Source organism: Miniopterus natalensis, chromosome 1 (genome assembly GCF_054644295.1).
Source record: "Miniopterus natalensis isolate mMinNat1 chromosome 1, mMinNat1.hap1, whole genome shotgun sequence".
NCBI classification, from domain to species: Eukaryota; Metazoa; Chordata; class Mammalia; order Chiroptera; family Miniopteridae; genus Miniopterus; species Miniopterus natalensis.
In genome coordinates, this window is record NC_142081.1 from 187,960,668 (window position 1) to 187,987,428 (window position 26,761).

General features: G+C 45.4%; 1 protein-coding gene across 1 annotated transcript in view; it reads left to right on the forward strand.

Moving 5' to 3' along the window:
* SEL1L3 (SEL1L family member 3) overlaps nucleotides 1-26,761 on the forward strand; it is a 92,124-nt gene that overhangs the window by 13,383 nt on the left and 51,980 nt on the right. The window contains exons 3-9 of the mRNA XM_087816988.1: nucleotides 10,408-10,534; nucleotides 12,456-12,577; nucleotides 12,926-13,041; nucleotides 15,624-15,682; nucleotides 21,914-22,046; nucleotides 23,804-23,936; nucleotides 25,454-25,594. Coding sequence (XP_087673114.1) covers nucleotides 10,408-10,534; nucleotides 12,456-12,577; nucleotides 12,926-13,041; nucleotides 15,624-15,682; nucleotides 21,914-22,046; nucleotides 23,804-23,936; nucleotides 25,454-25,594 — 831 coding nt within the window. The remainder of the gene's footprint in view (nucleotides 1-10,407; nucleotides 10,535-12,455; nucleotides 12,578-12,925; nucleotides 13,042-15,623; nucleotides 15,683-21,913; nucleotides 22,047-23,803; nucleotides 23,937-25,453; nucleotides 25,595-26,761) is intronic.

Sequence of the window (26,761 nt, forward strand, 5' to 3'; positions counted from 1 at the left end):
GAGCATTAATGCCCCTGAAAAAAGCATTGGGAAGAGCTTCCTCCCGTCTGCTCTCAAACACCCCTCCAGAGTCAGGGAGTTTTGGTTCAGCGCTGCTCCTTAGCCAGGCAGGCCTGGCTTCCACTTTCTTTCTGCCTGTGTAATTTTGGAATTCTCAGAACCTTGGTTTTCTTCTCTGTAAAATGGGAATAACAATTCCCTCAGAGCACTGTTGTGAGAATTAAATGAGATGTAATTTGCTTAGCACTCAGTGAAAAGTAGCCCTGATGATGGATGATAGAGTCCAAACTCTGCATTTTATCCTAACTGCCGTGTGGTCAGAGCCATTGAAGGATCCGTACAGGAGGCTCCTGTGCCCTTCCTCAGTCTCCCTTAAGCACTGGGATTGGAGTTTTGTGGCTATACACACTTAGAAGAAGGAGTCTGAACATCTGTCCATTGGTGTGAGAGATACCTTGCTATGTGGATGCTGAGCACCTGCCAGCTCTTCTCCCTACCCTACAATGGGGAGGCATTCTGGGCATGCTCCCAGGAACCACCCAGGTCTGGTAGCATTTCCCAAAGTGTGGCCCTAGGACATACTGCAACAGAATCAGCCAGGACTCTTGCAAATGCAAATTCCCAGGCCCCATCCATTACCTACTCAGTCAGGATATGTGGAAGCATGGCTCTGGAATCAGCACACACATTCCCATGACTAATGTACCCTAAGGCTTGAGAACCTCTGTACCAGGGCAGAGCTGGTGGAACTTCCATCTAGAGTTACTGTGGCCTGACGCCAGGCAGGCTTGGTGGGTGGAGGAAATCTGTGAGCCTATGACAGCTAGCCCTTCCATGGGAAGGCCCTGACACCTCCTAATCTTCAAGAGGACTGGTTTGGGGCAAAGTAACTTAAAGACATGGGGAAAACAGCTTTTCCTGGGGCCACCCCAAAACAGCCCCACACGTAATGAAAACTTAAAGGCCTGTGCAGCTACATATTATAGCCTGTCAGAGGCCACTTGCCATAGACTCAACACATTTGGCATTTAAAAAACTATTTTGAGATAATTATAGATTCACAGGAAGTTGCCAAATGGTGGCAAGTCCTGTGCATCCTTCCCCCAGCTCCCTCTAACGGTGACGTCTTCCATGACCAGAGCACAGTATCAGAGTGGGGAAACTGATGTGGAGCTAAAGTGTAACCTCGACCACAGGCTTTGTTCAGATTCCACCACTTTCCAGGTCCTTTTGTGCGTGTGTGGGGTGTTGTACAATTTCATTCTCTGTTTTGTTTTAATAGCCGTGTTCTGTGTCTGGCCTGTCCCGTGTTTGTGTGGTGCCTGAAGTGAGAGATACGTAGACGCAGCAGTGGAATTCCTTTTCTGCGTGCGTGTCGGGTGTGGGCTGGGTCATTAGAAGCTGAAACGGCCGAGTGGCCTGCATTTTGATGATCGGTGCTCAGCCTCTCCCAGGCAGGAGCCCGGGAGGAGTCCGTCTGGAAGGCCTTCCTCTCGGGGACCTCATTTGTTAAACAGAAGGAGGCACGGGGAGGTTCTTCAGCCGCAGCTTTGCTTTGCCCTCAATTTTGTTGGGGCTTAATGATTCCATCTCATGTTTGGCCAAATCGCATATTTCTCATTAAAGAATCACTGGATTGCAAGCTGGAGGTTTTCAAATGAAGTCATTTACTACCTGGCTGAGTTCTTGGGGCACCTGAACATACCCTTAAAATGGCTTTTCTTTTCTTGGCCCTTCCCATATTCACAGGGCTAAGGTTTTTCTCCCCACCTTCTTCAGACCATGACTTTTGGGGCGAGAACCAATCTAACACAAGCATCACGCAGAGGAAAACCTTTCCTAAGGGTCAGAGTCACCGAACATAGGGAGGAGCTTCAGGCCCCCTCAGAACCAGCTCTGCTTGCACGGCTGTGATTTGTTCACCATAAAAGGGGAACATTTCCCCTCCCTCTCTTTAAAAGACAAATCAAAAGAGCGTCTGAGCAGCCCCGTGGAAAGTGCCCGCGATCTTTGTTCTCGACCTCGGCTGTGCAGTGGACAGGCGCCAGGCCTCTGGCTGGTTCTTAGCAGGGACTCTTGATGAGCCAGAGCCAAGTCGGAACAACAAGATGGCATTAGGGAGCTCTGCGGGCGCCTTTCATGTCCCCTGTCCACAGCCCACACTGGCGGCAGGCGTGGGGAACATTTTCTGTGTCAAGTGCCTGGTATCCTACGAGGACTCTGCATCTGAACTGAAGAACCTCCTGACTGCTTTCACTTTCTTTTTCCTCTATAAAGAGAGCCAGCCAAAGTTCCCGCGCCCCAGGTTCTGTGCGTACGGCCAAGGCCTGTGTGCCACAGGCTGACTCATGCGCGCACTCACCAAGAGAAAGAAATCACCCACCCGGGCCAGTAACTGTAGGCCCACCAGACTTCTCTTCCTGTCACATCCTATTGCGAGAGGCCAGCTAGTCCTGTTCCCTCTTTCTTCAGACTTTTTCGCATTTTCAGTTGCCTCTCATCACACGTGTCGCTGTCATGTGCTCTAAGCCACTATGGTCTCTGTCTGGGCTGTGCACCCGCACACACACCTCTGCAGCTCATCTCCTGTGTTAGGACCCGTCCCAGGCCAGGCCAGGGTCTGATTTTCATTAGAGATGGAGCAGACTTTTGTCCGGCCCTGCTGCGTAAATCTACCCCCGGTCAGGAGTGGGCAGCCGCTCAGGACACGTGTGTGTCCACGCTTGGCCACCTGCCCTCCGGTGCACCTGTTCCTACTGCGTTCCAGGTGCATGGGTCATGGGTGGCCAGGCACACCGCCCCTGCGGCTCTACGTACTGTTGTTCCTTTCCTTGGGGGAGGGGACCAGGCCTTAGCTGTGCTCCCTCACCTGTCACACATGTGCCTGACTCATGCGCGCACTCACCAAGAGAAAGAAATCACCCACCCGGGCCAGTCACTGTAGGCCCACCAGACTCCTCTTCCTGTCACATCCTATTGTGAGAGGCCAGCTAGTCCTGTTCCCTCTGTCTTCAGACTTTTTCTCATATTCAGTTGCCTCTCATCACACGTGTCGCTGTCATGTGCTCTAAGCCACTGTGGTCTCCGTCTGGACTGCAGCCACAGTCTGCAGGTGGCCTCCCAGCTGTGCCTCCCCCCCACAGCAGCCAGTGCCAGCCAGCAGGTTACATCACCTCCCGTAGGCAGTTGCTCCTATAGCAGTTACGGTAGGTCAACCCATGTCACTTACCGTGGCCTGTGGAACCTGTTCCTGTCCCCTTCCTGCCCCATCTCCTGCCATGCTCCCTTGCCCACCTGTTCTAGCCCCAGGAGCCTGTTTGCTTCTCCTTGAACATACCAAGTTCATTCCCACTTTGGGACATTTGCGTTACTGCTCTCCCCTCCTAAGGTGCTCCTCCCCCAGCTCACCTCCCTTACCTCATTCATACCTCTGCACAAATGTCATCTCATCAGACGTGGCTTCCCTGAGCACCTTACCGAAGACAGCAGCCCACCCCTGGCACCCCACGCCATTGTTATCACCTCTGTTTTCCTTCATAACCCTATTGCCACTGAACGTTGTCGTCGACTATGTGGAATTGCTTTTTTGCTGGTTGAGTGTCTCCATCCTAGAAACGCAAGCTCCCTAAGGCCAGGGTCCTGGTCTGTTCCGTTCTGGTGACACAGTGCCTGCATGTGTCAGGTGTGCAGTGACTATTTGTCGCTTGAGTGATGAGGCTGAGTAATAAATGCTCTCAGCCAAGGGGCAAGGACCTTTCTCTCTCTTACGCTTATGAGTGACCGTCACACTGTGACAGCATCCTCACACTGCGGTGCTGCCACATCGGGGAGCATGTGGGGGCAGGCGGTGGCTGTGTGCCTTCCCTGGGGCTCACGTGCACACACTCACACCGCGGCGTCCCGGGGGAGCGCCTGAGGGCTGTGCTGGTTAAGGCTGCAGCCACGCGGGAGCTCCCCCTCCCCCTGTGAGCCTGCCCTTGCCGTCTGAGTCTGATTGGTTTGATTTCGCGCCCTTACGCCTTGGCTAAAGCAGGTCCTTTTACCTGAGATAGCTGCCACCCCTGACTCCCACTCTCCACCAACAGCTCTCTGCCACTGCCACCTGCCATGTCTTCCTGGCAACCTTAGACCCAGATTTCAGTAGCCAGCTCAAATTTCAACCCTTCTCCGACCCCACCTCGAAGCATTTTTCCCTCCCTCCTTCCCTCCCTTCCTTCTTTTGGATATCCATAATCAGAAATTAATTCGCTACCCTTTGGCCTCCCCTAGACCTCGGTCGTTACCCGCCACCCCATAGGATGTGTGTCATGTTCAATTCAATTAAACAAAGATTGATTGAGCATCTACTGTGTACCATTTTCTTTACTAGATCTGGGTGCTCAAAGATGCAGACACAATCCTTCCCTCTTTTTAGGTGGCTATTTAGGAGGTCAATACAGCTACCTGTAGGAACAGCTACTTTCCATTACTGCCAGGGCGCTGTGCGAAGTGCTTTCGGTGTGTATGTAATTTAGATCTACCCAGTGCTCTAGGTCATATTTACAGAGGAAGAAGTGGACTCAGAGAGGTAGGATAACATGTCTGAGGTCACACAGCTATTCATGATGGAGCCAGGATTTGAACCAAGTAGTTTGGTTCCCAAATGTCACATTTGCCATTAGTCTCTACTGCTGGGTGATGCCACGGAGCTCTTTATTTCAGTCATTAATTCATTGAAAAAAGTTACTGAGCAGTCTTTATGCGTCAGGTGCTTTGCTGGGCTTCTTCACAAAAGAGGAGACATTTGAACAGAGACATGAAGGGCGAGGAGAGTTTTCATAGAAAAGGAATGGAAGGCAGGGCATCCAGGCGGAAGGGAAAGCGTGAGCCAAGGCACACTCAGGAGGAAGTGCAGCCTGGTTGGGGAGTGGTGACGAGTCTACACGCCTTGATGTGAGGGGTGGCAAGTAGGTTTCCGTCTTGCGTGCTGACCCAGAGTGGTTGGGTGTGGCTGACTCCAGTGTGGTGTTGAGAAGGATTCTGAGGCTGAATCTGTGCCAAGTGAGAAAGTGCCATGTGGACTGAGCACCAATGTCTTCCCCGCGGTGGAAATGTGGAGTAGCAGCCCTCGAGCTGTGCATTTGTTCAGGTGGAATCTCAGGTGGAGATGGGCAGTTGAGGAAATCAGACTAGAAAGGCAGGCTGGAGCCATGACAAGGTGCGTTAAACATTCCCCCTTAAAGTTTCCCTCTATGAACATTTTCCTGATCTTTCCTTAGTTCAGAAACTAGGGAACATGGCAGTTTCTTTCTTTTCCATTCTTCCTTTCACTAAAAGTTTATTCTCATCTTCAGATCTATTGGATTAGAAGAATGATTTCTTAGAACAAAATTTTATTATGACAGACTAATGGAAGATTAGGTCAAATATTGGAGCCAGACTTTACCTGTCTCTGTGAAAGTATCAGTTTATGCAGCAGGATTATTCAAGTCAATGACGTGATGATACTTTTTGTAATTACAAGAACTATATATTTGGCACTTTTAGGAAGAAAAAAAAAGACTTAGTTCCTTTGTTTTCCCCTAGTTAATCACAGTAGTCTGAATTTTTCCGTAAGAACACTAATTAATGCCTGGTATCAGCATTGCCCTTTACGATTTTCAAAACACTTTTTCCGTGCACATTGCCTCATTTAATCCTCATAATATTCCCAAGGGAAAGAGTAGTATTCTGGTCTTCTCTTTGCAGAGGGGGAGCCAAGGCTCTGAGTGCTTATTTAACTGGCGTTCAGGCTTCCTGATTCCTCCAAGTTTGTTATTTTAGTCTTTTACTGAAGTATGCTGATACAGTTCTAAATGAGAAGGAATACCCTTTTTTAAAGTTGAATTTTATACACACACACACACACACACACTTACTGATTTCAGAGAGAGGAAAGGAGAGGGAGAGACAGAAACATCCATGATGAGAGAGTCATTGATCGGCTGCCTCCTGCACGCCCCCTACTGGGGGTTGAGCCTGCAACCCGGGCATGTGCCCTGACCGGGAATCGAACCATGACCTTAATGGGTCGACACTCAACCACTGAGCCACACCGAGGCAGCCTTTGGTTGAATGTTTGCCGATGTGAGCCATCCTGTTTTCCTCACCCACTGGACTTTGTCCCTTTGAAGCTGACTGACCGTCCGTGGAGGCCCGGGGCAGGGAGACCTCTAAATGTGGCCAGTTCCTTCCCCCTGCCTGCACAGAAATGCCCGGAGAATGTTCCCCTCTCCTCCTCTAGCCAAAACAATGATACTGTACCTGGTTAAAAATATTCAGAGTGTAAAAGGGTTTGGGGGAAGCGGAAGCCCCCCCTGCGCTCTTCTAGTCATCCCCAGAGGCAAACTCAATAACACTCATTTTTTGTGTCTCCTTCCAGAAATGTTCTCAGCACCTGCAAACATTAAGTTGCTGGCCCCTTCTCTTCACACACACGAGGGAGGACACTATAAACTCTGTCCCGCTCTCACTGACAGTACAGTAGAGCTTTTCCTATATCTGTACGTGCTGAACAACTTCATTCTTCTCAATAGCTGCTTAGCTTTCCATTGCCCAAAGGTCTGTAATTTAACTTGCCTCCTGCTGGTGGTCATGCGGGTCGTTTTCAGTCTTTTACTGTTAACAACAAGGTTTGGCCAAACATCCTTGTACATGCATCTTTGTGCACACACATAAGTATGTTTGGAGGGAAAAGTACTGGGACTGGAATTTATTCTATTCTTAAGATGCCGAGTATTGAATATTTCACAGACTTTCTTAGTCACCCACTTCCCTGCCTACCATCTTTTGGGCAAAGTTCTGACCTACATCATACTTGCTAGAGAGCAGAGTGTTTGTTCTCGGTCTTTGGCTTTAAGGAAAATAACCCCCTCGCTCACCACTGCCTTTTCAATGCTCCATGTTTGGAAAGCATTCTTGAGTTTCCTGCACTCCAGCTTTACTTCTCCAGGTTGGAAAATCTTAGCTTGTGGTCCTCTAGGCTCTGTTTATAGATGTATAGTCACAGTTATTCCTTGCAACAAGACTCTCTCTTAACTTCTCCACGGATGGGCTGAGCATCTCAGCTGCATTCTTTTGGCTCATTTGACCCATACACGAAGCAGGACTTTGTTTTGTGGACACAGGACCTTCCCCAGAGTGGGCGCCTTTGTCAGGGCTCGGATCACTCAGCTGATAGGGGGCTGTGTGACCCTCCCAGCCACCCCACTCAAGGGTGACATTCAAAATACTTAACCACGATGAGGTGGGGGCTCAATCTGTGCCCTCAGGCGCTGGCCTTAGTGCTGAAACAGGATGGTGCTGGAGGTCCCTGCTGAGCCTGGCTCTACCCCAAAGGATTGGCCAGGGTGAGTGGTGGATGGTGGGACCTTGGAGGTTCAAGGCAGCACCAATCATCTAACCAACATAGACATATTTCCCTTTTTAACAACCGGTGTGGCCTCACAGGGCATGCCAGTTGGACATCAGCCCTCGTTTTTGGGGAAGTCGTGTGACATGTGATAAGATTTAAGAAAAAGCCCATTGGTCTGTGGTGGGAGACCAGGTTTGTGTCATACCTGGGTCTCTTATTAGCTATACGACCTTCAACAAGGCCTAGCACTTTTGTCTCCAACTGAGGGAGTTTGCATCATATGATATCTAATGCCTTGTGCTCTAAAATTAGAGGAAATGAAACAAAACAGTCAAGGGGGTGGGTTCCAAACCTGAACTTTTTTCCTGGCATTTTATGTTTTTGTCTTAATGATGGCCTTTTCTACCTAACTTCCTCATTCCAGAAAATCCAGTGGATTTGGGGGAAGGACCTTAAAGAAGAGAGACCATTATTTGGCTTAGGCAGCACAGAGCACATTATAGAATCTTGGAAAGTGCTGGGCCAAAGAGAGGGTCAAATCCTGACTCGGCCATAGTGATATTCACTTGTTAGTTTAGTCATTTACTCACTCACTGAGTATTTCTGGAGCCTCCATCAAGTGTCAGGCACTGTTCTGGGCTTTGGGAATGGAGCAATGAAATGAGGTAATATCCCTGCCCTCTTGGAGTTCACATTCTAGAGGAAATGGAGTAAGTCGCTTCACCTCTTTGGACCTCAGTTTCCCAGCTGTGAATTCTTTCTTGAGGATTGACACTGGTTGTAATTCCCCATTCTAGTGCCCAGGAGAGCCACCACTCACCAATTACAGCACTCTAAGCAGCCCAGGCAGTTACTAGAAAAGAGGCCTGTGTGTTTTCCTAGGATAGGTGAATTCTGAAGTCCTTTCCTACCAAAAAACTTTATTCTTATTCATTATTTCTAATTAAATGTAAAAACAATACAATACTGAGGGAAAATGGCAGTAGAACTCCAAATCATAGAACTGTTGAAGCTACAGATTTTACAAGAAAACCACCGTCACTTTGGTCTTGTTCGTGACAAAAGGTGTGTGTTCTTGTAAAATGATTTTAGATCTTTGGGTCTTAGGTTTTCCCTCCACTGTCTTTGGTGCAAGTTCTCTTGCTCAACCTGTTTTACTTTGATCCTGAGATAAGGGACAGGCTTGTCAACATTCACTTTTCATTCCTTTCCCTTTGGAAACCTCCTTTATAAAACCTCCCTTTGCTGGAGTCAGGTCAGGCAGAATCAAGTCCTGCTCATTTTGATAACTGCTTCTAATACACACTGGATAACTCAGCAGCAATCACTAGCAGAGGGCCCGGGAGAGGGGAGGCCATCTGGTCTCTTCTGTTCCGTTCAACACCGTGGAAGCCAAACCAAGGTTGGGCTGATACCAACTTCTTGGTGATTTTTTTCCCTCCCAGATTCCAAAGACACACTTGAAGTATTTTTATTTCTAACCCCCCCTACCCCCATTACAGACCAGCGAGTCCAGTGTGCCCAAATTGAGCTCCAATTGTAAAGAAAAAAATGTTTGAAGTATTTCTGTTGGAAGTTATAATTCCACCCTCTTAGGTTTCCAAATGCACCTCTACATAACAAAACAGGTAGATCTATCTGTGGGCATCAGGGAAAATTTGCCTTCCTTAATTTTATTAGCTATATACATAGAAGTCTGAGATTATGAAAACTTGGCTTCAGTGATTTCCAAGGGATAATGAACCAGAGGAACCTCTTACTATAATAAACGTGTGTTTTTTTTGCGTAGAGAAAACGAGAGCTGGGTGTTCAGCATCCCAGGCCGAGGCTCCCATAATTTGTGCCCATATTGACAGTTGGTGACTTGCACAGAAGTCAACCCTTCCCTCTCCAAGAAGCCCAGGGAAATAGATTATTTCCACCCTTTGATCATGGACGTTTAAGCCAAGGAGCATTTTAAAGAGAGAGAAAAGTGATATTTATTACTAGGTTGAGTTGAGTGAATTCATTTCTCTTTGAGGGGAGGGAGGCATAGGGAATAAGAAATTGATATTAGCCTTGGTTAAAGCCATAGGTATTAAATATAGATGAAGTAACTCCCTTTAAGATTTGTTATGGACACCCTCTTATCTAGAGCCACAGAATTCTCCCACATTTGCAAAATGAAGGGGAAGGCTCTCTATCTAGTTTTGAGGGGTATGGTTAGTAATATTTGCATAGGCTATTATGTGGAGTATATTAGGAAAGTCTGCACAGAAGAGAAAAACTGCAATTTTAAGAGCATGGATTCTGAAACCAAGCTGCTTGAGTTTAAATCCCAGCTCCACCTCTTATTATGTAACCATCTCTAAGACTCGGCATCTATTAAATGGGGTTGATAATAGAACCCATCTCATAGATTGCTGTGAAGTTAAATGAGATTTTTCCTAAAATGTGCTTAGCATATTGCCTTGTCATAGTCTAAATGTTAAATAAAAGTTACTATTTTGGCAGCTCTGCCTCCATTTCTTCATCTGCAAACTGGGGATAATGATGAAGATTAAATGAATTTATATATATTTTTACATTAAATTATTATTATTTTCTAGCAGCGTGGACCATAGTGTATGCTGCTGAAGTGTTAACTGTTATGACACAAATTCAAAATGCTCTCCTTAACGTTAGAAGAGCCAGCATGTAAAACAGTTAAGCACATAGAAGCTGAGCTTGAAATGTGAAATTTGAATCCACCAATTATTAGCTGTGTGACCTTAGGCAAGGTATTTTACCTTCACGCCTCGGACCTCTCTGTAGAATGGGACTAACGATACAGTCGGATTTATGGGTTGCTATGCAAACTAACTGGGGTAGCTCTGTAAAATGCTAACAGGCTCGCCTGGCATAGCCTCCGTGTTCAATAGATGTTTGCTGAGATTTGCAGACCATTTCATTTCAATGTTTGACCGGAGCTAGGCAGAGGGCTCTGGGAAGAATGTGATTTGGGAAGCAATGCTTTTCTGGAGATAACTGACAGGCAACCGTCTTGTCCTTTGCAGATGTGGTCACCCTCCTGGGCTTTCTCTATGCCTCCAGTGGAGAGAACACAGGCATCGTGAAGAAGTTGCCGAGGTTTCGGAACCGTGAGCTGGAGGCCACCCGACGCCAGCGCATAGATTACCCGGTGTAAGAAGGGCAGAGGTGGGGGCTGGGGGGCCGTGCTCTTTTTGTTGTTGTTATTTATCCTCACTGAGAATATTTTTTCCATTGATTTTTAGAGAGTAGAAGAGAGGAAAGGGGGGGGGAGAAAGAAACATCAGTGTGAGGGAGATACATCTATTGGTTGCTTCTTTCACGAGCCCCAACCGGGGCTGTGGATTGAACATGCATCCCAGGCATGTGCCCCTGACCGGGAATCGAACCCCTAATCCTTTAGTACGTGGGTCTACGCTCTAACCACTGAGCCACACCAGCCACGGCTGGCCATGCTCTTTTTACCTGAGAACCAGAGCAGGCTAGTAGAATCCCTTAAGAAGACATAACTTTTGTCATGTGCTTTGAAAAATTGTTGACATCTGCATGGCTTAGGCAGAATTTGTGGACCTGGAAACCTCGAAGTATTCTTGGGTTATTCTTGCACTTACCCATCCTCAGTTTGCCTTAGACTCTCCATGTCACGGTCCTGGGAAAGACACGGGGGGGGGGGGGGGCGGGGGGGGGCGGGGGGGGGCAAGGTGTTGGAGCCTGAGGCCTTTGCAGGGTTTCAAGCGCAGCCAGCCACAGCCAGCACAGATTGCAGCCTTTGTCCTGCCTTTTCTGTCTCGGAAGATTGGATGGGCTGCTGGAAATCTCACCACTTCTGATCTTTGTTGATTTCAGCAAAACCCCAGATATATTTTTTCCTTCTGCTAAATTAAAGATGCTGAAAATGGTTCCTGGTTCACCTCAGACTGGATGGATTTAGCAGAGTGATTTAATTCTTCCCATGCTGCTGGCTGTAGAAAGATCTTGAGTCACTTTACCGAGCGTATGTTCTTGCTAAGCTTCCTTGTAATAACTTATCTTCATGAGCTTGCTCAGCTGGGTGGGTCAGGAGGGAGCTGTGTGGCACCATCTGTCTGCATATCTTACCACTGATTTGGAGGCCAGATTATAAAGCCCAGAATATTCTAAAGGACTTGTTTGGCTATATCCCCAAAGAACCTGAGGCCACTGCCACGTTAACCCAAACTGTGAATTGGTTACTGGGGTGATGGAGAGAACTCTGTGCATTTGTTTTGACCTTGACTCTTGTTTCATGTGAGAAATGCAGTTACTCCCAGCACCTCATCTCTGGGCTGCTGGTCACTAACTCAGTGTGTGACACCAAGCAAGTGTCCAGCAAGTATTTGCTGAGTGATGGGTAGATCGTATATCTTGGCTAAATCTGTCCTAGTTAAGTTGATGGCTCTTATTTTATCCTTACTCCACAAATCACAGGTGTACAATATATATATTTTTCCAACTCAAATAGCCCCAGTTCAGAAATGGAACCATTAGATTAGTTGTTCCATGTCTATCAGCCAGAACTGTGATACGCAACCTAATGTATGCCTTAAAATAGTATATGTGCGTCCCAATTAGCATATCGTGATTCCATTTGTACATTATATTTCTACCTTACGCTTTTATCTTTGAAAGAGACAAAATTGCTTAAAAAGCCCTAATTATGTTTTTTCTTTTAATCATCAAAATTAGAATAGCTTCTTATCAAATCATCTCTTATTAAAATCCAGATTCTCATTCTGTGTCTGGCTTTATAAACCTTAATCAAGAATTCAGATAGCAGGCCTGTGAGATTCTCACAGAAGCACAGAAACAGAAGGTTAGGTGCCAGGTAGAATGTCTGCTAGTTTGTACAATGATGCTTAACTCCTGTCTTTTACAGTTTCTGTAACTATACCTCCTTTGTTTCAAAAATCAAGCTTTGCAAGCTGATCTCCCATGATGAACATGAAGGCAGATCCATCCCTTCGTTGGAAAGAAAGCAATTTACTCGGTCATTGTTAACTATAATTACCTGTTCTTGGATGATACCAATCTGCAGAATTTTTCCCCCCTCTTACAGGTTTACTGTTTCATTGTGGCTTTATTTACTCCATTATTGCAAGGCCAACCTCTGCGGGATTCTGTACTTTGTTGATTCTAATGAGATGTATGGCACGCCTTCTGTATTTCTTACCGAAGAAGGTAAGTATGAAACAGAACCTTAAAAACACTATTGTCATTTTCTCCTGCTCTCTCTATTGGCAAATATGTCTGTCTAGAATAAGGAACATACTGTCAGCGTGGCAATTTAGTGAGAGTGATGGTTTTCAAATGTAGGCTTCAAATTAAACTTTTTTTTGAGAAGCTTAAAATAACTCTTCTTTACAAAGGGATGCACATATGTGATTTTTTTTTTCTTTTTTGTTTAAAGGAAGAAGGAAAATGATCTAGTCTGGTAGCTTCTTAAGATAATTGTCGAAAAGGTGTAGCCAGTTCATTCGCTCCTGGGTAGTATTTTGTCATTTTCATGAGGTTTAATTTTCCTTTTAGGCCTCTTGCATATTCAAATGCATCTTGTCAAAGGAGAAGACCTTGCTGTAAAAACGAAATTCGCCCTACCTTTGAAGGAATGGTTCCGCCTGGATATCTCGTTTAATGGAGGCCAGGTACCTATGTGTGCTCTTCCGTGACTCATGTCACCGTCATCACTTAATGTTAAGCGTGGCTGTAAAGTCAGGAGGCAAGAAAATCTCTAAAAGCAAATTTGTGGTAAATGACAAACTCTTTACAACTATACACTTTTTCAATCAAACTTTTATGGATGGAAGTTTAAATCATAAGAATCCCATCCCATTTAATTGGCTTTTGAAGTGCATCTTTCGACCATATTGCAGATGAGTAAATAAAATAGCCACAATTATCTGAGGACGCCAGCTCTTTTCCCCTGGAGAGATAGGCTTTGCGGGGATAAATGTTAAAACAGTGTCAGCCATCTTCATATAGTGTTATTGGATCTACAGCTTTTTTAAAATTTTTACAGGAACTTTATTAGTTGAGTCAAGAAATGATTTGACTATTTTTGGCAGTTGAAACAATTGCTTATGTTTGGCATAAACAGACACAAATAATTAACAAACTTAAGCGATAATTCTGGGTGGATGAAGGGTGTTTACCTACTTCGTATTATAAAACACTGTTCATAACTGTTCCAAACTCTCATAACACAGATATTACGGATTATGGCAAATCCATTGTTATAATTGAAGACAGTTCCCTTTTTCAATATACACAATGGCAGTATGCTACTTTTTTTCTGATGACTTTATTTTCTTATTGGCTTTTCTTATTGATTTGTGATTTTCTGGCAACAAAACTGGAAGAGACATCTTGTTTGTCTTGCGTATTATTAGATAACACACCGACTTCCCTCAGTGGCTAGGTTTATCACATTTCCTTTTTCTGAAGAGAAAAGAAATCAGGTCAGTCCCTGTTGCTTTCCTGAGAAGACTCTGTGAAATGTTAGCTGGGATTGTTCGTGTGTTAGTTTATTTCTTTAACAATGTTAGGTGACATAGCTGTGGTCTGTGTTTTAGCTTCTCATTTACATGATGACTTTGATGACATTATACCTTGGTTGCTGCTTTTCTCCTAAAGAGGTCACCTTAGTACTATGTGTCACTTAGGTGTCAAATCATCACAGCAAATTACAGATCTTATTTTGCACCTGCTGTATGCAAGGCAGTGTGCTCAAGGAGCTTATAGACTATTTAGGGAACTGACATTAAGCAGGTGAAGGGATGTCATAAGGTGAGCTTAATTGCCAAATGACTCATATTGGTTCGGAGAAAAGAGACAGCACTTCATGCTGGGATGCTCAGGGAAGGTTTCACAGAGAAGGTAGAATGGGGTTGGAGAAAAGAGCCGAGATGGGCAGAGCTGGGATGAAGAGAGCGGAAGCATCGTAGCACATCACTGGGGGTGAATGGATAAGCCAGTCTGACCCGGAATTTGCAGACTGTAGGACACTAACAGAAGAAAAAACTGTCTTCAGGGCTAGAATGTGGAGAAGCTTGAATTTCATGGAATTTAGATTTCTACTTGCAAAGCAGCAGGGCGCCATGGAAGCTTTGAGAGCAGGAGAGTAAATCAAAGTAGTTCTTTAATTAAAGAGATGGATTCAGTGGCAGAGCACATGATCGGATAAAGCAGGAGAGAAGAATTAGGCAGGCCAGATGGGGTGGAAAGAAAAAAGACTTTTTTTGTAAGGTAGACTCTTTATCTGTTTTCTTTACATTCCATCAGGTCTGCCTAAAAAAATGTAGGTCCCAAAATAATTCTTAACTGTTTTTCTCCGCACAGCCCACCTCTGTGGTGGGGCTACCAAGTCCATCGCTGTGACGAAATGGGCACGTTGACTTAAAGTGAATGGTTGGTTGGGGTGGGGGGGTGCCTGGCCGGCAAAATCATTTGGTCTGGCCCTGCCAAGGCAACCACAGGTGGGACTCGAAATTCAATAAATCTAGGAGGGTTTTTTTCATAGCTAATTAAGTTGTTAATTTTGTATGGCCTACAAATGATGTTACAAATATCCAAATGGCCCTTGGCAGACAAAGGTTCCCCACCCCTGGTTTAGGCAAACAACTGGTTAGAGCCATTTTCTTCATACCATATATGGCTGAATTGGGTTGTTGTTGTTTTAATATATCTTTATTGATTTCAGAGAGAGGAAAGGAGAGGGAGAGAGAGATAGAAACATCAATGATGAGAGAGTCATTGATCGAGCCCATAACCTGGGCATGTGCCCTGACCAGGAATCGAACCCCGATCGCCTGGATCCTAGGTCGACGCTCAACCGCTGAGCCACGCCCGGCCGGGCTGTTTTTTCTTTAAAAAATGTTTTCATTGATTTTAGGGAGAAAGGGGTAGGGAGAGAGAAAGAGGGATAGAGAAACATCACTCTGAGAGCGAAACATCGACCGGCTGCCTCTTTGGCTTGTAGTTTGGAAATATCTGAAACCCCTCGGGAAAAACTGTTTGACAGATCTTTTTACCACATCAAGTCATTTGGAGAAATTAAATTTCTTAGGTCTTAAAATATACACAGGGCTAGTGAACTGTTGATTTTATTTTTGCAGAAACTGGTCAGGCAAAAGACTGCAGCCCGTTTTGAGTAATTCATGCCCAGGACTGTATTTATGATGTGAGGCGATGCGGCGTAGCTGACTGTTGTCTCTCTCTCCCACCATAGATAGTGGTAACCACCAGCACTGGACAGGATTTGAAAAGCCACCACAATCAGACCATTAGGTAAGCACGATCTTTCTTTGGATTATTCAGAGCGCCGCTGCATAGGGGTTAAGGAATCTTCACGCCTCCGCCCTCCGCCCTAACGATATTCTCACGCCTCCCCGTTCAGCTTTCCAAGCATGGGCCAGTCGGCCCTGTGGCTGGTCTTCGTACTTTTATTTTTCCTTTTCACCGTCCACGAACTCTGCCGTTTCTCCCACAAGCATTTTTCTAAGCAAGAGAAGCTACTTCTCTCTCCAGATCTCATTGTAAATTCTTTCTTTTATGGCACTTTGTATAATTCATTTTCTTTGAAAATTATCTTCTACGAAGGATTCTGAAAAATAAATCAAAATATTAATGTTGCTTATTGAGAATAGTTGGTAACGTTGGCCTAGCGTAAGACATAAAAGCAGACAGCCTTCATATTTATGTTTATAATCTAAATTTGAAATGTATGCAACAATTGATATTGGTGTAACTTTTCATTCTTATAGAGCTGTTCTCTACAAGAGATACAAACACTGAGAGTTGGGGCCCTTGCCTTGCCTTTCATAATTTTTTTAACGTGCTTCTTTATCCCTGTATAGTAGCGGGCTTTATAATGGCAGAGCCGTGGGGCAGCCTTCCTTAGGAATTCAGGAGACCTCATCATAGCTGGATCATAGGTACATAATCCGATGTTTAAGAATAAGTCTAAGGAACAGAAACAAAAATTATCAGCTTCATATGTATAATTTTTTAAAAAATATATCAGGACAGCTCTAGCTGGTTTGGCTCGGTGGTTAGAGTGTCAGCCCACAGATCGAAGGGCCCCGGGTTCAGTTCCAGCCAAGGGCACGTCCCTCAGTTGCAGGCTCAATCCCGGCCCTCGTCAGGGTGCATGCAGGAGGCAACCAATCAGTGTGTCTCCCTCACATCGATGTTTCTCTCTTTCTGTGTCCCTTCCATTCTCTTTGAAAAGCATTGGAAAAAATAGCCTCAGGTGAGGATTACAAGAAATAAATAAATAAGTAAGTAAGTAGGTAGATAAATAAATAAATAAAATAGGACAGTTGGACACTTTGTCTGGGCTGGGGTGGGGGATCATCCCTCCATCCTGTAGTCATTTGACTGCTCCAGAGCACAAAGCTGCCTTTCCAAACAGCCTCCATTCACTCATAGTCCCCTCATAACCCAAATTTTCTTGAAAACCAGTTATGACAGAAATGAAAGCGAACGGGAGGAGACAGGGAGCTGAAAGGGCATACTCTCTACTTCACTCCCCCTCCCCCCCATTTCTGTTTACATTTAAGCCAAGCTGATTCCTTTTCGGCCCTGGGCACATAGAACAATTCTTATTTTCACAGCCGGATTAAAGGATTAGCGCTACATAGAAAGGCTAAAGGAGTGTTATTCCTTAGCCAGCAAAGAAGAGGTCAGTGGTGACTTGATAGCTCTATTGTAGGGTAGACACCGAGGCTTGAGACTGGAGCAGAAGTCTGAAGGTTCACGAGTGGATTGAGACCAGTCTGAAAGCAGATGACAGGCATGAGTTTTGTTGTATAGCAGGTGGCTATGGGCTCTTCTCTGAAGAGTTCAGGTATAGGAAGGCCCGGGAGTTTGCTTTGGTGAAACAGATGATCGTGGCTCTTTGGAAATCCCTCAAGTGCCCAGAAATTAAGGGTTTGTGTTTCAGGATAGGAAGTCTAAAATAATACCTCCCCCTTTCTCCCTTGATACCCACCTCCAACCCCAGGACATTTATGCTAACTGATTGAATTTTATTGGTTGTCATAATTTTTTATGTAAGGGCTTCCTTTCCTCCTAAATGCCAGAAATCTAGAGGCTGACAGGAGTGAATCATAGAAGAGAAATCACAGTATGATCCAGGGCTGGGAACAGGGTGAAGTGAGAGAGACAAAAAAAACACCCCTCAGTATTGTAATCCTTTGCTGGGGCTGCTGAAACAAAGTACCACAGACTGAGTGGCTTCAGCAACAGAAATTTACTGTCTTGCAGTCTGGAGGCTAGAAGTCCAAGATCAAGGTATCAGCAAGGCCATGGTCCCTCTGAAGGCTCCAGAGAAGGGTCTGGTCCAGCTCTTTCCCAGCTCTGGGTAGTTCTTTGGCTTGTAGCAGCGTAACTCCAGTTTCCACAGGGCTTTCTCCCTGTGTGCGTGTCTGTCTTTGTCCAAAGTTCCTCTGATTATAAGGACACCAGTCAGATGGGATTAAGGACCCCCCCCCCCCCAGTGTGGCCTCCTCTTAATGAACTACACCTACAGTGACCCTATTTCCAAATAAGGTCACATTATGAGGTCCTGGGAGTTCAGACTTCAACATATGAATGTTGAGGGGGGACACAATTCAACTCCTAACAGCAGTCATGATAACTAACATTTACTACAATATTTTCTACAGTACCTAAAGAATCCATGATGAAAAAAATATCACTGTGTTAAGAAAAGACAGAATCAGTGTAGTCACAGAAGGTTGTAGAGATGGGACTGATTTCCAGGTGCTTATACATACCAATTCAACGTCCCAGGTAAAGCATCCAAGTGACTCCTTGGTAATACTGGCAGTGCCCACACCCAGGAGTGCCCTCACCACCACCTGAGCTGCCCATCCCCTATCCCTGGGACCTTCCCCGTCAACAGAACAACTGAAGAGTTAATACCAGGCCTCCTGGGGTCCCTGTGGTTAGATACTTGGAATCCTACTTTCAGAGTGGGCTAAGCCAGTGGACTAAATATTCCAGATGTTTAGAGGTGTTCCAAGGACAGTCTCTTAACCTTCCTTTCTATTTGTTCTTGAAATGCAAACATGATGGTAGCTGCCCTCCCACAACGTTGGTATAGGAAGATCAGTAATTAACTGCTCAAAAGTACAGTGCTACCCACGCATGAAAAGCTGCCAGTAACACTTGGTGACACTGTGGACTTGTACAGTGTTTAAGTCACTCATCCATCCTTCCATCCATCCATCCATCCATCCATCCATCCATCCATCCATCCATCCATCCATCCATCCATCCACCATCCAGTATATTCACTCATCCGGCGCATCAGCCACATGCCAGACACGGTGCTGGACTCTAGGACTAAATACAGTCAGCCCCTGCCTTCATGGAGCTAAAAAGTCTAGTGGAGGAGACAGATCTTAAACAAATAAATTCACAGATAAGTTTAACATGACAAATTGTAGTGAAAGCTGGGAAGGAATGGAATAAGGCAACCTGAGAAGATGACAAGGGGGTCGGCATTTAGAGCTGGCCCTGAGGAAATGACATTAAAGATGAGAATTACTCTAAGAGTTGAGGGGGCAGCGAATTGGAGGCTCTTAAGCTCCCCTATGAAAAGCCTCTCGAGCTGGAGCGGTTTCCTGGTTCTAAGTGAGGTCTGTTTAATGGCATCGGCCGCCAGCGCTCTGCAGTAATAAACCAGGGCGCTCTCCTATGTCCAGATCAGAGCAGACAGTGTGCCAGTGTGTCTGAGGTTTCCGAAAGGGACCGATCTGGGCTCTGGAAGAGTCCAGCTCAGCTTTTATGTCAGAGAAATGGATGACCGTCAAGCAGTGCATAGCACAAGGAATCACTTGGAATTTTTGTGCAGCCACTGAGAATTTTAGAAGAAAATGTTGGAGACCAAGCTGGAGAGATCTCCTATTTGGTTATATAATAATGATAGAAAACCTAAAAAATACAATCCAGTACCATAGGCACCAAGTGATTTATTTATTGGTCAGTTAAAGCATAGATACATTTGAAAAAGGTACCCTAACCATTTTATTTTAATTAAAAAATAGAAATGTACATTCATGTGCCAGCCTCTCTAGGTGGGGCCTTTCCTTTGAGCACAAATCTCCTGATTGGAGTTCTCTCTGACCTTCTTGCAGAAACAGCATGCAATTTCTCTTTCTTCCAATGAAAAGGAAACAAAGACACTTGTGAAACCATCAGAGCCCCAAATCCATCAAGATGTCTTCAACTTCTCTTTTCCAGCCTTTCACAGTTGTCCTAATTCCACAACAGTTTCTTCAGTAACCGATTTTTAATGAGTCTGCCCAAAGTATTTAATTCAACTTTTACAGAACGAACACTGTCTTCCCCACCCATATTTCGTTGGGTAACATAATATTTAATTAAATTGTACGATTAAATAACCATGCAGTTGGCATTAACAGGTTTGGGAGCAAACACATCCTATTTGTACTAAGCATGTCACTCAAGAGACGGTAGCGAAAGTCCAACAGTGGACTAGGTTAATAATCATCATCATAGAGTTCTGGTGCCTACTATGTGCCAGGCACTGTTCTACATGCTTTGTTTAAACACTAGTTCATTCAATGCTCACAACAACCCTGTAGAACAGGTACTATTATTATCTCCATTGATAAAATGAGAAGACTAAGGCTCCAGCATGTAGGGATCGGCCATCAGGGGAGCTGTCGGGTTGGTGAAGTGAAGTTCGTTAAGAGCTCTTACTGCAGAAGTGTTGCTTAGTATCCATGGAGTGCCAGGCACTCTCAGGAGAGTGGTTCAAGTCTTTCCAAGGCCTTGAAAAACAATCAGTTCACAGCTTAAGGATAATAACTTTGTGTCCCACCTGAAAAAAAAAAAAAGGGAGGAGACCACCCTCTTGTTCTGGCCCTTCAGTTCTGAGATTCTGCAGAGAGAACTATTGGGAGATGAAGCACTTCTTTTCCACGCGAGTTGCCTTTGCATGAAGCACATTCCCACGTATTCGCTCCGGCTGCCGCCAGTCAGTTAACGCTGTCTTCAGGTGCCCATCTTGTCACTCTCTCGCCTTCCTCTCCAGCCAAGTGTACCTGCCAAGGGTCAGATTCCTTGATAATAGGCAGTCCATCCCCTCTCCTGGGATGACCCCAATTGCTTGGCTTTGTGTTCGCACTCCTGGTAGCTTGCTCTGTCCCCCTGAGTGTCACTCTGGCCCATCACCCCCCTGGCTCGCCAGGCTCCTGGTGGCCTGCCTGACATTTTGTGCTCTTTCTTTCTGTTTCCATCTACCCTCGCACCACCTGGCTCTTTGCTCTTTGCCTGGCTTCTCACTTGGTGCCTGTCTTGATGTCCCCCCACACACATGCACTTGCTGTTCACATATACTCTGACTGCACCTTTCGTTGTTTAATTTTTAGATAGGTGATTAGTGCACATGGTTGAAAAAAATCAAAATTATGTGAAAAGGTTTGCAGTTAGATGTCTGCGTCTATCTCTGCCCCCATCCATTCCAACCCCTAACCCACCCCACCCTGTGTCATGGGGAAATACTGTATTTGTTTCTTGCATGTACTTAAAACGTCTTCATGCAAATACCAAAATATATATATCTGTATATCTACACATATAGATATATATATCCATTCTCCTCTTTCCTAGATTAAAAGTATATCCTATGTTCTGCACTATTACTTTTAGTTTTTTCACTTAACAGTGTATTTCGGAGATCTTTCCAGGTCAGTACACAGAGCCCCCATCCCTTTTGTAAGCTGTATAGTAAAAGCTCACGGCCAAGCCCACTGGATGGGTGTGGGTCAGACCTCACTGACAGACACATGGAATTTTCCAGTCTTTGGTGAATATAATCGGTGCTACAAGGAACAGTTTTGGGCATTTTATTGGTGCTAATCCAGTTCTCCTTCCATTTTCCTTCCTGATCCTTTGAGTCTTTGGGAACAAAATGGACTTTCTGTGTACCACCTGTGCTGACCTTTTTTTGTCTTTGGCCAAGACCTTTGACCTTGTTGTGGCCTCCTCCTAACTCTGAATTTATGTAAGTTCTTATCTAATTGGAAATATTTTCAGTTTCCCTCCACAGATGCCTTCTATCCATTCAACATGATTTTTTTCCCTTTTAGAACAAAAATAGTTCCATCAATTCCAAATAATTTTAATGATTCCAAACAGTTTCACCAATCTCAATAGCCAGTACTTTCTGACAGTGAGCCAGGCACTTGCCTAGACATTCTATGTCTTTATATTTTACTTCTTTTAACAATCCTATAGTGAGGAACTAATTTACTAATGAGAAAATTAGTCTCAGAGAGGTTAAGCAACTAGTCCATGGTCACACAGCTGGTAAATTGCAGAGTTAGAATCCTAGCCCAAGTCTGCCTGACCTCACAACCATCTCATCTGCCAGAACTCCATGTGAAGGGCTTATGGACATTTGGGGTAAGTCAATGAGGGTCAATGAAAGAGTCTCTTTTTGAAAATCTGGTTCACACACAGAGCCTTTGTGTTTTTCTGTAGATTCCTGGAGGACTTCCATTATAACGACACTGCTGGGTACTTCATTATTGGAGGGAGCAGGTACGTGGCCGGCATCGCAGGGTTTTTTGGACCCCTGAAATACTATCGCCTCCGCACTCTGCACCCTGCACAGGTGAGCCCAGGGGACAAGGCGAAGTCTGTGGATGCTCATGGGTATGTGGCTCAAGGGTGTGGAACCCTGTGCAAACAAAAGATTTATTTAAGCTGGATCTCTCATCGGCTCTGTCATCAAACATTATTAATATTGAGTCTTTTCCCCTAGCTAACGCGATAATAGATTTCTGTTAACTTTTGGTTCATTTAGTGCTCATAAAATGGAAACCATTTACTTCCTCTGTTTTAATAACCACTGGCTTAATTATAGAGTAGGTTTTTATCAGGCTCTTGCCTATCCAGTGATTAAGCTAATGGAAGGAGAGAGTCTTCGTTATTTGGTAAAGCTTCCTTTATATGCTGTTATTTAAAGTAGCAGAAGAGGCCCTTGGTTCTGTTCACTGCTCCTCTCAGAGACGCGGGCCTCCGGCTCCCGCTCGGGCGGTCGGCCCAGAGGGCTTCCTGTTGAGAACTGCGTGTGCTGTGGGGTGGCCTCCCACCCACGCCCACCCACGCCCACCCACCCACCGACGCGGCCCCGGTCTCCAGGCCAGCGCGGGCAGCTGCCTGGGCGAGGGCTGCCCCGCAGAGTGGCTTTCACAGCCGTTTCTTTCTGCCTGGGTAAGGAGGTCACTGAATATCTGAACAAGGAACTTTCTTTCATTCCTGTGACCCTGTGGGGTTTGTTCTGGGAAAAGGAGGAGTCACTAGACAAACTCAATGAGAAAAAATGGGGATCCCTACCACACATGGGTGCATCTTAATACTCCTATTGAGAGACCTCTGTGAGGAGGAAAAAAATGAGATTTATTTATTCATTTGTGCAGCCAATTGAGCACCTACTGTGTGCCAGGCCCTGTGCCAGGTGCTGAGGTTTCCCAGGTGAATTAGGACAGTAGCTTTCAAACTTTTTTTTGAAGGTGGTAACAATAAGAAATTTATTTAATGTCACAAACAGTACATATGTATACATACATATATGTATACACACACACACACACGCATACACATACGTATACTGTATAACACAAAACTAAAACAATTTTACTAAGAATACATACCCTTGCTGTGTTCAGTGTACTATATTTTGTGTTCTACTTGATAAAAATTTAGAAGTCACTGCTTGTTACAACCCACTGTAGTGATTTCATCACCCTCCAGTGGGTCATAACCTGCATTTTGAAAACCACTGAGTTGAGATAAGGCCTCTGTTCTTAAGGCGCTTCCTTATCTCTCTTAAGCAGATACATCATGAGAGAGTGTGGTACGTGCACTTGTTCAGATGTGAGCACAGTGTCTGGGATCACGGAGGCGCGAGCGTGGGCATGGGCAACCAGGCGAGGGTGCTAGGCTTTAGGGAAGCTCCCCTGAATCTAGCCCTTGGAGGTTAAGAGCCTGCCAAGCAGAAGAAAACCGGGCAAGGGCTCCCAGTCAGCGGGCACAGCACAGGTAGACTTATGTCCCTTAAGAACTGAAGGGGAAATAAATACCATTTTCTGGGGACAGCACGCAGCAGGGAGCAAGAACAGGGTGGAGGGCTGGTCTCTGGGAAATCCTGACATTTAAGAAGCTCTGCGGAGGAGAAGATCCACAGAAAGAAGCTAGAAGGAAGTGGCCGGAGCCAGCATGTCCCTTTGCAAATCCAGATTGGATGGTCTGGGTACAAACAAGCCAGCTGGTGATATCAGTGGGAGAAGGGCACCAGTCTTAACACAGCCTTGTAGGTGTCGATGGGTGTTTGACGACAATTGTTCATTCAATTTTCTTGCCTTGTAGATTTTTAATCCCCTCCTTGAGCTGCAACTTGCTGAACAAATCAAGTTATATTACGAAAGGTGCGCAGAGGTTCAAGAAATAGTGTCTGTGTACACATCCACGGTACAGCAAGGCGGCGGGAGCCAAGAAGCGTGTAAGTATGGAGCTTCAGGAGAGCAATCTTTAGCTCTGTGCATCTGTGCCAACACGTTTGGCTTCTTTCTAATGGGGTTAAAATGGAACATGCATGACTTGACCGATGGGGAGAAGTAGGACCTCCACAGAGGGGTGCAAGGGAAAGCTTGCAGCCCACCTGGATCCCAGTAAGACCGACAGCCAGCAACAGCCCAACCTGCCTCAGAGCTTTAACCATACGTGATTTAGTTTAAGAATACAAATGAGAGCGTTTTGAGCCTCGCGTTTCATTATTCCCAGTCATAATGGGATCTTAGGCCGGTCTACGAAAATAAAAATGAATTGGAAAATAAATTAATCATTAGAAATGTTTCCCCATCGGTGCACTTTTGTCTTGGACCATTAATATCTGAATATTAGCTTTCAGAAATGTTGAACAATGACTTTGTTGTTTGGGGCTCGGTTTTATTTTTTAAATCCTTGAAATCGACTCATTCTGGAAGACATCGATAATTTGTAACAGGAGGAATGAATTTCAAATAGACGGCTTCCATGCCTGCTCTTAGTTGCACGGACATGCTTTCACTTTCACTTATATGGGGCGTATATATGTTATAAAACTGGGTCTTGTCTTCCAAGGTTCCAGCTTGGAGGTGGCACCTATCAATTTCTCTGTTCTATGGATCTGCTTGCTTGATATGGTGGCAAGAGAGTTAGTCACATATGTTCCTTCTGGAAGAGAAGTTCCTGTGGGGACTTTGCCATCAGCAAAAGCAAATGGAGTATTTCGGTCCTGCCCACAGATCTCACCATCTCCAGAACTGACCTTCCCATTTCAGGCCATGGAGGAGTTGATGTGTCTTGAACATGAATCCGATAGAGTTCACATAAAACAGCCCCGGGGAGTATTGGAGATGGTGATAGGTAAATGTGGAAGGGCTGCACTTTTGCAATTCAATTTAAGAATAGGCTATACTGGTCCCCAGCTGCTGCTCTCACTGCTGAATCATCCAGAAAATATGATGCCATCAGAGAGGGGGAAGATATATAGGATAGTAATATCCTGCACAGGAAAGAAACTGATATTGATAACTGATGAAATTTCAGGAGAGAGAGCCTGAATTGGCAGGTCAGCCTTGTGTGCTGATCTGTTTAGGGGCATTGGGATGATTTTTCTAACATCTACTGCCTTGCTTCCCTGGGGATCTTTGGGCTTTGCTCCTCGGCTCACACTGCCAACAAAATGGCCTAGATATTGGCCTCCTGGGGACAAGTCCGAGGCCAGCTGCTCATTCTGTAGAATTATTCAACAGCCATCAGCAACGTTGGCACATTTCCCTTGGACTTGGCTTTGAATTTGTGACCTCAAGGCAAAGGCATCGGACCAATTTCAAATCCCTAATGCAACCCAACCCAAATCCAGTAACGTCACATCTGACCTCTTATTTCTAGTTCCGCTTACGGAGAAGGGGTGTGGAGAGGTGAGACTCACCCTGTCCTAAGGGGAATGGTATCTTATGCTTCCCTTTCCTGCAGGTGACCTGCAGAACTCCTACCTGGACCTGAGGCGCAGGTACGGGAGACCCTTGACTTGCAAAGCCTTCCCCTGGGAGAAGGAGCTGAGAGCCCAGCACCCCAGCCTGTTCCAGGCCTTGCTGGAGATGGGGCTGTTGACAAGTAAGTGTATCCTTGCCTTGCCTTTGGATGCCAGTTAGAAAGGCTCCTGCTTTCCCACTCTTTCGCTCACTCCTTTGGTGATTTATGCTTCCAAGTTATTTTTAACCCTAGTCTTCTAGCTTAGCTTTCAATTTAAATTCTGCCTTGTCCACAACCCTCAGTATATGTGTGCATATTTCTAACACTAAATACAAACACTTGTATTTAGGGATCGCTCGAGCAATTCTTTATTTAAAGCCAAGGCCACAAGTGGACAGCCTACAGCCAGAGCTGGTCCCCAAATGCAGTTGGTTTGGTTCACACATTGTTGTCAATTTAAAAAAAAAAGTTACCAGTATAAAAAACCTTGTGTAAAAATGCCAGTTTCTAGCTTTTCACAAAGCATTCAGAGACCTGGCCGCCTGGCTCACGTGGCAGCAACCCTGGAGGTGAGAGCTTGGCACAGGCATGCTCAGGCCATCCACAGCCTCTTCTCTCTGTATATCGGCACCACCTGCCCACCTCTTTCATGGATCTTACCTTCCTGGCCCATACACACTTGAACTTGAGACCCCTGATTTAAAGTACATTTTAAGCCACATTTCAAGAATCTTCCCAAATGTGGCCAGCTTCTTCCGTCAAGATTTGGATTTGCTTAGGAGTTAAGTACCCCCTGTAAGGCCATTGGGATCTCTTGAAACCATGTCTGTTAGGAAGAGGAGAGAAGCTGGAGATGTTCAGTCTGGGGAAGGGGATACAAAGACAGGGGTGATAACAACTATCCTAATGGTCAGAGGCAACCTGTGGTGTCCGGGGCACACAGCTAGACCCTTGAGTCAAGGCCTTGCTGAAACTGACTTCTGCTTCGTGTAAAAACTTCCTAGGAATAGCAGTGTTCAATGGGATAGTGACCCCCTCCGCTCTCCTGAAAGAATTTAAATCATACAGGATATTTCATCTTTCATTCATTTGATACTTGCTGGGTGATGCTCAGTTTCTTGGCTAGACTTCAGACGTAGGTAAGACAGCACAAGGCCCCTGCCCTTTAGGGACAGACTTGAGAGCAAAGAAAAAGGGTAATGCAATTGAATAAAGGCTGTGGAAGTAAAAATGGTAAAAGAAGGGAGCGGTCAGTTTTACCTGCAGGGCTGGGACGTTCAGAGAAGGCTTCCTGGAGGAGGTGACCTG